Source organism: Falco rusticolus, chromosome 15 (assembly GCF_015220075.1).
Source record: "Falco rusticolus isolate bFalRus1 chromosome 15, bFalRus1.pri, whole genome shotgun sequence".
Classification (NCBI taxonomy): Eukaryota; Metazoa; Chordata; class Aves; order Falconiformes; family Falconidae; genus Falco; species Falco rusticolus.
In genome coordinates, this window is record NC_051201.1 from 10615999 (window position 1) to 10628439 (window position 12441).

Below are 12441 nucleotides of genomic sequence, written 5' to 3' on the forward strand. Positions count from 1 at the left end.
TTCTCTGACTCAGCCTGAGAACCTCTGCATTTGGCTGTAGATTTTGGGAAGGGAACAGATGGCAGCAGGGGTTGATCAAAAAGTGCACGCTGCATCTGGACCTGCAGATTTTCTCTGGCTTGTTTATCCACTCCATCCCCCATCTGCAATTTCAGCAGTGATGTCAGAGGTGGTTTGCTTCAGAAGCACTCCAGCTCTTCCCTTGAATGGAAATACAAAGTTGCAGATAGATTTCATTTGAATGTTTTCCTTTTTGCTCAGTATTTTATGTGCCTTCTGCAGGTACCAACACAGAGTCAGTCTTCCTATGATACTCAAAGTAAAAAATCCTGGAAAACTCAATGTAAAACAAATGTGATTTTAGAGATATAATTCCATCTTTTATACTTGTCACCAAACGTATCCCATCCAGCATAAAACTGAAAGTTTAGAGTACCTGAATGACTAAAAAACCTCTTAAAAACAAGCCTAAGAAACACTGACAGTTATTGAGGAGAATATTAAAGAACTTTGTTCAGCCAAGAACAACCTGAAGGTACCACCCTGAATACCAATTTTCCTTTACCATATTCACAAGATCCAAACTCCTATCAAAATTTGTCTGTAGTTTGTTCTTTTGGGCTTGACTTCTGCTCTACATCATAGTGCTCAAATGAATACTGTATTAGCAGATATTTAAGCATAGTCATTCAGAAAAAAATGTTAAAGCAGAAAAGCAGGCAAAACGCTCATGACTCACTTCAAAGACTGGGGACCTCCATATTGACTCGTGGGAGGAACATGTGAGAGCGGTGTGAGTTTAAAGGGCTCACAGTCCAAGCCAGCAGAAAAGAGAGAAAAAGTCAACCAACTCCCAGTTTCTCTGGTTAAAATGAAAGTGTTCCTTAATCCACCTTGCTCTTGAAGGGCAGAATATTACTTAGGGATTGAAATAATAAAGACATGCTAGTTAATTATTCACTTTGTAATTAAAAATGAACCAATTACTAACAAGGTCAGAATCTGTAGAATTTAACTAAAATTTTAATTTAAAATTCATTTTCTGAAGGTTGATTATAAAATTGTTCATTAAAAACCTCTTAGCATGTTTTTGGTTTTCAATATGTTTTTAGAATATAACATGCTGTTTTCTAGAACCCTTGAAACCAATCTAAAAAGGGTTGAACATTCTGCTAATGAAATCTCCAGGAAGGTAGAAGGTACCTTAGTGCATATTTGCATCCTAAATCTTTGTTCTTGAGGGCTTGGCTATTCAGAGTTTTGTTCTGATACTTGAAAAGCTCAGCATTTGAATAAATGTTCTGCAGACATACATGGATACTTTAGCTCTCCAGTATCTTAGTGAAATGAATGGTGAATAAGAGGCAGATCTGCAGGAGGAATTATTTGCTTACTTGGTGCCGCTTACGGCTTTATTTTTGTGCTTATTTCACTTCTATGCTATACCTGAGATTTACAATATTAATCTTCTGAATTACTATGTAAGAGAAAATAAGAAAGAAAAACAGTTCTGGAGGTAATGGCTGCATATCAATGCATTTACTGTGTATTTATAATACATAGGAATTGAGTGTCTTTACTTGCACAAGTGAGAGTTTATTATTGGTAATGACAAAAGAGTAGAGTGAAAACAGCCTAGTCGTGTAGTTTCTGTTTTGTCTACTTCTTTGCAGTTTATTACAGACAGTAACTTTAGATCTGCTGCAGAGTATCAAAATAAACACAGAAAATACTTATTATTGACAAAGACTGATGAGTTCTGTCTTTTCTTTGTTTCTCTAAGCAGTTTTTCCTTTTTGAATTTAATGGATTACCACAGTGCTGTGGCCTGTGAGTTGTAAATCCAGCATAGAAGTCTTAATTTGTTGAATAAAATGTTTTCGTTAGTGTTTTTCAAAATCATGAAAACTTTTCCATTGCTCCTATCTTTCACCTAACTTGTTTCCCTTGAGATCTCACATGTCAGACTTCTAAGAAAATTTTCCATATGGGACAGGGTAGGAAGAATAGAGATCTGAGAACTCTATGAATCATCAGAGGGCAGAAGAGCATATGCAACAATACTCCATAGTTGAAAAGATTTCCATTGAAAAAATGACTATAGGGTAAAAATGAGAGGTGGCTGTCAGATTGCATAAGTTTTTTCTTTTTTTCTCCATGCACAGATTAGCTGAAAATCTTCCATTCCTTTTTGCCTTGCAAATGCAACAGTACCCCTGACATTCAAGGAGACAGTAATTTAATTTGCTATGCTGTCTTAATCAGGGAGTTATGTGCAGCAAAATCTGACATTTTTATCTAGACTATATTACGTAAAGCAGTGAGCTGGGGGACCAGGTTCATGTTAAGACTGTTGACAGCTAATGTTTTTCAGTAAGTCATGCAGCAGCAGAGGAGTGCCACTTTCCCGTTCCCACCATACTGCTGAGCCACTGCTGCAAGGGTGATAAGGAGTAACAATGGAGGCTGGAAAGATAAAAGCGAAAAGCATGTGACAAAGAAGCCCTGCAACTGAGGTACCCAGAGCTGAAAAATCTGTGAGAAAGTTGTTCAGCACCTGGCTGATACCCAAAGAGTTACATTGTTCTTTTCATTGAAGAAGGTTTGTGAACGCTCCTCAGTAAATTCCAACGGCAGGCCTGTAATGAAATGAAGCTGATATAAGTTGGCACAGTTTTAAAATTTGCCGTATGTTCCAATTCAGTTAAGATGTATTTCTGTTGCTTCATGCTTTTTGCATCCTTGATCTGCAAGAGTAATAAATGGGGCATGATCTCTTGCAGTTACCATTGCAGTGTCAAATGCACTGAACTGTTGTGGCCTGAATAGCTGCAATTAGATACCTGACTACCTGCAATTAGAAATGCAAAGATTGTTCTTGCTGAGCAGTCCAAAATCAAGCAATGCTGCTGGCTTTATAGTGAGTTCAACAAGCATTGTAGCTAGCCAAGAAACATGCAACAAAGTGAAGCATTTTCAACATTAGTCATGTCCAATGCTGTTTACAGCTTTTCTAGATCATCACTTCACCTGAAAAAGTATGGGAACCTGTGCTCATTTTGACCTAGCCAGCTTAATTAACATGGCTATATTTCCTACTACCTGGAGCTCCTGAAAGCTCTTTGTTAAGCATAATGCATTACAATAATCCAATTTAGATGTAACAAAAATTCTTCTACCAAGGCATCTGCTGAACTGAAATCTGTCATTCCCAAGGCAAGGGTCACAACCTTCAGTGAGGCTGCAAGCCTAACACTAGTGTAATTATTTATGATAGTGTAATGAAGCTGATGCCAGTGGGACTTACTGCCAGAAACAAGCTGAGGAGATTTTTATGGGTCTGACTAGACTGCTGAACAGGAGCACTTGCTCCAAATCCTGTCCTGTCTCCAGCCCCTGTTTCGGACCTTAAAGAAACTTTTTAGGAGAGTGAGAAAATTAGTATTTTCAGATTATTTATCCCAGTCTCTGAATCTGCTGCATTTTAGGTTAGATTAATATTTTCTTCAGCTTTTGTGATAAATATAGGAAGTATTAGAAAAAAATCTGTAGGCTTCTAATTGTTTTCCAATTATTCCAGCACATATATAAAGGGGAAGAAAAAAAGGGGGGGAGGAGAGAACAAAAGTGATGAGAATCTTTAGAACATACACTGCCCATTTTTCTAGTGGCCAGAATATTTTTGTGATACATAATTAACACTCTTTAGTTGGTGAAGAACCCTGCGTCGATGGACAATATCTTAGCCTTCTTCCTACCTTCTAGTGCTAGAATCCTTAGTACATTTTTAAGTTAAAGAATGTTGTTCCCCCTGGATTCTGAACAGTGGTTTAGAGTAATCTTATTTGCAGATGAGCAACGGGCATTTGTTCTCTCTTTTTATCTTTTACTCCTCTGTTTAACATCCACATCATAGAGCACAAGGACAGTTGATAGAATTTACTATTTCAATTTTTAGACATTAATAAGTTCAATAGTACTGGAGTTCAGATGTTCCTTTATGCAAGGAGGGAGTCAAACTGTCCATTATAATGCTAGAGATCATGTGGTAAATTATAAATTAAATGGTGGCCATGGAATGCACAGACATCACCTCTGACTGCAACTGCATATCCAGTGAGGTCTCTGTGATGTACATGCAATTTACCTGTACATTGTCTCTGAATAAAACTGAGTATTAAAGCAAATTTCAGCATAAGTATTACCCCACCTTTTTTAAACTACATCTTAGAAATCTTTTATCATAAACTGGATTCTTAATCACTGCAAACTCACTATACTTTTCCTTTCAGTAAAAAAGTGATGTTATGCAATGTTACTATGTAGATCATGCCCTGTTTTTTCTAGTCCTATTTTGAGAAAATACATCTGAGTAAAACTACATTTTTGGTGATGCTAAGTCTTCCCCCAGCAGTTAATATTTCATTTATATTTATGTGATGTGACTTTACACTTTGTGGTTTTAGCAGATGGAGGAATCGTTTTCTTCACATTTTTCATATGGTGAAGAATTTATGGGAGCTAGTTTAGCAATAGCAAGCAGAGGAGGCTTTGATTTGTTTACCTAACGTATGTGTCACATATAAAAGGCAATGTCCTTCCACTGTAGTTGTTAATAACTAGCTGTTCCAAATGGAATTGTGCCAACACAAAATCCACCACCGCAATTAGCAGTAATAGGAACTTCAGCTGGCAGCAGCAGTGAAAGCAGTAAAGATTAAATGACTGTGTGAACCATCCCCCCAAATTAAAACTGATGTACACTGGCAAAAAATAAGAAAACTCACACCACTCTTGCCCCTTACATTCTGTTCTACTCTGGTAATAATAGAGAAAATACTGCTGCCTGGGTCTCTGTTTTTCACATGACAGATTCACCCCATTAATGATAAGAATCTGAGTACCCATACCAATAAAACATCTCAAATTACAAAAACCTATAGAAGAATTTCAAATGCTTGAGGATACAAATAAGCTTTTGAAGAAGGTTGATATTTAGACGCATTTGTCATTTAGGTACCTGTCAGTGACTTCTAGCTGGTGTTCCACATGTACTTGCAAAAAGTATGCTTGGGAATTCCACTAAATTACATCCAAGAAATTAATTTTTTGGGGTAGAAAGTCTTCCAGAAGCTACAAAATCTCTGCAAAATGGTATTCATGGTAATACTTCTATAGCATAGAATGTGACCTTGGTCTAGAGCAGGTTGTTGTCGGAACTGCAGTAACAACAAACCCTTGCCCTTTTCATGAACCGTGGCTGAATTATGTTAATCTTGTACAGACAGATGAATGAGAAAATTAGTATAATGAAGATTTGAATAAGTATTTTATTGTACCATATTAACTAATGCAATACATTATAGATTAGCCCAAGTTTCTTTAGTGAGATCCACAGTTTATTGTCTCAGTGTCCTATATGACATACTTTCAAAATACAAATTATTCTCCACAGTTTAAATGAATCTCTAGCAATGTGCTAGACCACTTCAGAAATATTTTAGCCTTAAGAGCTGTCCAAACCTCACCTTTGAATTCATGAACACAGTAAACCATCTGATTTGTAGGTCAGTGTGCAAAAAGCACAGCTGTTAACTGTGACCTTGAAGAGGCTTTGCAGCTGCAGTTACCTTGCAGCATTAAGAGTCATGCATCTTTGTAACATTTTGCACTTTGTGAAATGCCCTATCTTGAACTCTGGGTTTACATCCCATTCCTTGTGTTTATTATGGACAGAATTAAATCTCACACATCAGCCAAACACATTGGTCCTCTCCTGGTCGTTCTGAAAGCAACCAAAAGACAGAAGTTTTACAAACATACAGGGAACACATATAGTTTTGTTAGTAACTTTAGCATGTGCATGAATAGGTATGTGCCAGATCTATGTACATGAATTTGGACACTTGCTGTAGATTTTTCAGCACTAGACCAATTGCTTTGTGTTGACAGTTAAAAGCTTGTGTAAATAGATGGCTGGTGCCATACTCCTGACAGTGGTTAGACATTCCAGTGATAATGGTTTGCCAGGAAGCAAGGCTAGGGAAGAAAAGCCAAAACCAATTAAAATGTATCATCAGATAAATTTGAATTTAGGAAGCGGGACAGACTCAGGACACAAAGTAAACACCTCTCTTCATAAGAAATGTGACCTCTTACCAGCAACATATGCTGAACTGTACATCTAACCAGTTAGGTCCACCAGCAACACATCAGGAGACACTAATTCTACAGAGCATTACCTATACAAATTGGATGCTGTTTCCCCCAGTACTGACTGTACCCTGATGACTGCTCAGGCACTGGGCTAACCCAGTGGGGGGTTGTTTGTTCCAGCTCAGGGAAGCTCAGTGTAAGGTGTAACAGCTGATGCAATTTCCCTGCTATACGGGAAAGGTCAGCCCCTAGAAAAATCATGGACAGAGCTCCCAGGCAGCTGGAACAATCTCTCTAAGGAACTGGACTCAAGCAGGGACAGTAGAAAGAGATAGAACAGCATATGTTTTACCATTTTTGAGAAATGAGTTTATGGATGATTTTAAAGATAATGTATCCTATGAAGAGGAATTTATAAAGCAAATGCAGTTAAGTCCAAGTTTCGCTGAGCCATGATTGCTGCCTAACTTCATGAATAGCAAATAAGGAAAAATCATGGAAACACATTAATTATAACACAGTAAAATGAACATGAAAATTTTAACAGCACTGAAGGCCACCATACACAACAACTGTAGCCCAGATTCTTTCAAACAGCCTTGCCAGCCTGCTTTGAACTTCTTGATACCACTGAGAGGTATCTACAGGCTTGTGAACAGACTAGAAAACCATACTGTGCCCAGAAAACAAAATTACACACACACACACCCCAGAATAAAAATAAACCCCCCATATTTGCTTATTGGCTGTAACACAAGACCTTCAAGCCAGGAGAGGACTTAAGATATAGAATGTTGCAGACTTCAGTTTATCAGTACAGACACAAGACATCTATCTAACTAAAGGCATTATATAGAGCCCTGTTCCTGCCAGTACTGGCAAGAACCAAGTTGAACAGTAATATGAAGGGTCAAGGCACCCCTTCCCAATATGAGCTGCTGAAGTAGAGTGTTCACAAAACAGGGTTTAATTCTTCAAGAAACTATCTATTAAAGAAAAGGACACAGGATATTCCCAATTCATCTTGTTCCAGAAGTTTATCATATGTAAATCTGCATAGTCTGTGTCTAACATCCTGTATGGTCAAAAAAGGTCACTATAAAAATACTGCTCTCCCATTCTTTATCCATACTATGAGAAAAGCACAGTTCATTATAACAGGAAATAATACTTTATTATAAAATCTGCATGTAAACAAGTAACAAATTAATTGAGTAACAGTTAATGGAAGTGCAAATTAACTTCATAAAATGCTATCTATTCTGTATTTAAATATATATATATATTTGTTTTCTCCCATTCTAATGTGGTTCTACAACCCCTCTCCCCACATTTAAGTTTAAAAAGATTTATCATTGCTTGCTTTATACTAAAAAGAGTGTACGAGCCTGCGTACAAGTTTTAAGTTTTGCTCTGCAAACAACACAAGTCTATGGTGATCTTATCATCATCCTTTCTTATCTTTGCATCTCTGGTATCCACAAGACAAGAGGATATATAACATATGTACACAGTGAAAATGTGGCCATGTCATGCCATTTAAAGTTAGTTCATTTACTTGCACACATGAAACTTAAACCATTTATCAAAGAAGCAGACATTGTAGTGTAACTTCCAGACTTGCTTGCGCACCTTAAGGCATTAATGAGAGTCTCACTTGGTAAGTCATTCTTGTGATCACCATGAGGATCATCTATACACTTCAACAGTCAAATGCTTGTTCATCACCCACATGCAACATCTGGCCTTGCTGAAAGCTTCTAAAGCACAGATAAGTCGTGGCAAGACTTCGATTTTGCTTTGAAAGCCATCTTCTTATTGTTCTTTGCCACAATTCTCCCAAGGAATCGCTTTGCCTTTTTGCTTATGCTTTCTCGCCTTTTTGTGTTGGCCATTCTCCTAGCATTGTCTTCTTTACTGTCTTTGCGAAGTCTAATTTGCCGAACGATACCTTCAAACAGGTCCTTGACGTTATGATGAAGAGCGGCTGAGGTCTCGATGAATTTGCAGTCAAACACAACAGCACAGGCCCGTCCCTCTGGATGTAAAGAGAAAAAGGGAGATGAGTGGAGATGGACATTTTCTCTTCCTATATACTGGCAGAACAAAATAATTGACTTTAAGTAAGGAAGGTGCCTTCAATGCCACACAGGAACTTTACTACATAGTAGGAAAGGCCAAATTTGGTACTCATGATTTTGCCCCCTTACTCTTCTTGGTTTTGTTGTGGTATGGTCAGAAACCTCATTTGACCAATAGTACTGAATAGAAGGCAATAATAGTCCTCTAGGCAGACCACCCCAGTATTGTTTAAGAGCTAAAGCTGATACAGGAGAGGCACTTGGATGCATGCTTGTTGTTTGATAGGAAACAGTGTGAGGTACACAAAGAAACGGATTTTATTTTTTCTGGCAGTTGATGAGCAGTTATACACCCCTGTCTTGCTGTAGCAAGTGAGTGTTTTCCACACTAGCTGCAACTGAAGCTGCTAACAGTCCACAAGGTCAAGTCATTGAACAGATCACTAGAGATCATGAAGTTGTACACCACTGGATTGGAGTAGGACTGTATTCAAAATGCAAGATGCTCTGTTCCAGACATAAGCACATAACTCTGGAACATTGCTGCAGTGCAAATTTCCACGTTCGACTTGTGGCAAATAATGGCAAAGCTGTAAACCTGAGTGAAGTACTTGTACCACAACTAGGACCAGCCTGAAAAAAGTGATAATCTCCTGATAAACTCCAGTCAATTCCCTGTGCAGCCTTTAACACAGGGAACGTGGCCAAACCAGACGGCAAGAGATGGTACATAATCATCAAGGCACAGGTATTTCAGGGTATTCTTCCCAGTGGAAAAAGAAACCAAGCAACCAAAAAAAAAAACCAAAACAAAAAGAAACCAAACCAAAACCACCAAGTGTTTAAACAAGTGAAATTAGTACCGTGGTGTTGGGAGTGGTTACTGTGCTCTAGTTACCAAAATGCTAGCTGGATCTAGCTAGGAAAATTCTCACTGACCACAGCTGGAGAACATATACAGAAAGACTTTAAATTGTGTGAGCCTGATCCCACCAGCTGAACTCATGTTATGGAATCACTTTCCGAAGAAAGAGGATTGCACAGGCTGTATGGGATCACCCTTTTCAAAGGCTGCCTGGGTTTTATGACATGGCACTCCTGTCCCTTACAAGACCATACCTCCAGCTATCAGATGTTGAGACTAGCAAGTGCTGCTGCACACATCACATAAAATTAAAAAATTTCAGTTAATACCGACCAAAAATGAATCCTAAACAAAACAGTATGCTAAAGCTGCAGCGCTGATGCGTTTTTTCCTCTTGTGCTGCAGTTCAGAGCACGGCTCTGCACAGTCAGAAATCCTCCACCCTCGCCATCTCCACTGTTTTCTGTGGTACAAAGTCCTTCAGCATGAACCAGCTGACTTGGTTTCTCTGGTGTGCCTCAAAACATACATTTTTCTACATCAAAAGCAAACCAATTGGCCACAATCCTCCATAGTCTTTGCTACTAATTTAGACACTACTGTATAAATGAAGTGTTTCTTACCATCAACTGAGACTTCCCGGGACCTGACCAGATCGCTTTTATTGCCCACAAGAATAATAGGAATGTCTTCTGTTTGCCTTGCTCTTCTTAGCTGGATTCTTAGCTCAGAGGCCTTTTCAAAACTAACTTTGTCTGTCACTGAATATACAATAATATAGGCGTCTCCCATCTTCATACAGTGGTTCTGAAGCCATTGGCTGTCATCCTATAACAAAAGGCAAGGAATAGATTTATTGCACTGAAAGATCTATTGAACACTGATCAACGATTTAATTCTTGTAAGCATCTTGAAGATATTTTCCTCTGCTTTATAATAGAGTCAGTAAAGGTGAGCCACAACCTCCCAGTATTTTTTTATTATTATTTAAAACATATTAAAAAACCAAAGCCGCGTTTCCAGAAATAATATCAGGTCTGCACCGATCACATTGTGAATCTAATTTTACAGTAATTCCCTGGGCTGCCCATGTAAGCTGCTGCTTAATTAAAGCATGAAGGGATTCGCACTCCCGCCCTATTCAGATTTTTTTTCATTTTCTGCCTAGCTACAAGAAATTAGTTGCATGAGATAACAAAGGCAGTAGGAATTCTGATTTTTTAATGTTACTTATTTGATTGAAGATACAGGCAGGCATAGTTGTTCACTTTCCACCCCACCTTTTTTTTTTTTTTTTTTTTTTTTTTTTGAGTGAACCACTGACTGAGAAAGAAGATACTAAAGCTGCAAGTACCTGCTCCCATATGTCAAACACCACGAGAGACGCTTCTTCTCCGTCCACTATAATGGATCTGTCGTATGTATTCCCTAGGGAAAAGCAAAGTTCAGGGAAGAGCGGTTATTTTTCGCCGCCGCCGGCGGCAGCCTGGGAGGCGGCGGCCGCAGGGAGATGCCCGGGGAGGCGCGACCGCGCTCCGCGCTACGAGCGGCGGGTCCCCGGTGCCGGCAGCCCTCCCGCCCCCGCCGGGCCGCTGCCACCGCCGCCCCGCGCCCTCACCGGCCTCTTCCGCGTCCGCGCAGTCCTCCACGCCGCCGAAGATGCGCGCCAGGCTGGTCTTGCCGACGCCGTGCTCGCCCAGCAGGATCACCTTGTAGAGGTTGCTGTCGGAGTCGCTGCCCGAGGAGATGACGGAGTCGGAGGAGTCGGAGGCCCAGCTCTCCCGGTGCGCCTCGCCGGGGCTGTACGACGTGCAGCGCACCAGGCCGGAGAGCTCGCCCTGCGGCAGGGCGGCCCGCAGGTCCCGCTCGTCCACCGGCATGCTTCGCCGGTGCAGCTGCTGGTGCACGGAGAAGGGCATGCTGCCGCGCCGCTTGTCCAGGTAGCGCAGCTTGTCGCCGCGGTTCAGAGTCATGGGGGTGCCGGGCTGCGGCAGAGGGGACAGAAGCACTGTCAGCACCCGCCGCCCCTGCAGCGTCCCGGCCCCGATCCCGATCCCGGAGCAGCGCTTACCTCGGGGCGCTCCGCGAAGGGCGGGAAGCAGTTAGGGATTCCCCGCCGTTAGCCGCCCGTACCTCCACGGCAGCTCCCTCGGCGAGTGCTGCCGCCACCCCGCTCCTCGCCCCTATTTATGGCTCCGCCAGCCCGGCCCTCCCCGCCGTGACGCGCGCCGCGCGGCGCCCTGCCAGCGCACCCGTGGGCAGCGCCGTCCGCCCCCGGCAGCGCGGCGCGGCGCGGCTCGGTCCGGCGCGGCTCGGCGCGGCTCGGCTCGGCTCGGCTCGGCTCGGCGCGGCTCGGCACGGTTCGGCCCAGCCCGACCCAGCCCGTAGAGAGCCCGACGCCGGGGGAGAAGCCCGTTCTGTGGGCGGTGGCGCTCCCCTCCCGTCGGCGCGGAGAAGCTGCCGGGGCCCGGCCCGGCCGTGGGGAGGCGAGGGAGGGGCGCGGAGCGTTGCGGCGGGGATGCCGTCCCGCGTAGGGAGGGCAGGCTGTGTGCTCGGGCCGGCGGGCTCTGCCCCGCAGCCCCGCGCCCGCCCCCCGCGGGCAATGGAAGGCAGCGTTTGCCGTTCGTGTCTCTTGTTTCCACTCGCTGCCCTGTGCTAGGGAGCGCGTGTTGTATGCTCAGGGGTTTCCGCAGCGTGTTAGGCTCAATGTCATTGTCCAGCAGTTTAGGTATGGCCCTGGTTTCTACAGTAGTGTTAGGGAAAATATTTGCAAATTTGCAATATTTGCATTGCTTTGTACCTGGTGTACTCAGCATTCAGGAGTGGGTTATGAGAAAAGCACCAGTGCAAGGTGTTGCGTTTAACCTGGTAAACTTGTCGATGGGTCCACGTGCAGTGTTAACAGTTTAGGAGGCCAAGATAAAACATAAAGGTCAAATTCTTTTGATTTCACCTGAGCAGCAAAGTGAGACAGTGAAAGCCTTATAAGTGGCACAGTCATTACCGTGTGATCCGGTGAAGAAAACGACTAACCAGATAACTATACTTGTATTCTCGATGGCTCACCCAACCATCATGTATACAGTTCATTGTTTACCTAGCAACCGAAACATGTTAGACATTTTACAGCCAAAATAACTCTGGCTCCTGCTCCCAAAAGATTACAGCCTAATCTGCATGGGAAAATCCCTGTGACTCTGCATAGGACAGTAGCCATCAAATTCATGACAGTTTAAGGGTTTACAGATCAGATGCAGAAACAAGGCTAAAGAAGGCAAGAGGTAGGGAGGTGATGGAAATGAAGTTATAGATGTAGGGAATAAGGTAAGGGGAAGAGGA

At 42.1% G+C, this 12441-nt stretch overlaps 1 protein-coding gene across 1 annotated transcript; it reads right to left on the minus strand.

Annotated features, from left to right (window-relative positions):
- Nucleotides 1-7308: 7308 nt before the first annotated feature.
- RRAD (RRAD, Ras related glycolysis inhibitor and calcium channel regulator) lies at nt 7309-11274 on the minus strand. The gene is made up of 5 exons (XM_037409558.1): nt 11174-11274; nt 10721-11087; nt 10457-10530; nt 9726-9930; nt 7309-8194 (listed from the first exon to the last, which is right to left on the minus strand). The coding sequence occupies exons 2-5, from the start codon at nt 11073-11075 to the stop codon at nt 7917-7919; spliced, it is 912 nt and encodes a 303-aa protein (XP_037265455.1). The 5' UTR covers nt 11076-11087; nt 11174-11274; the 3' UTR covers nt 7309-7916.
- Between the last annotated feature and the right edge of the window lie 1167 nt (nt 11275-12441).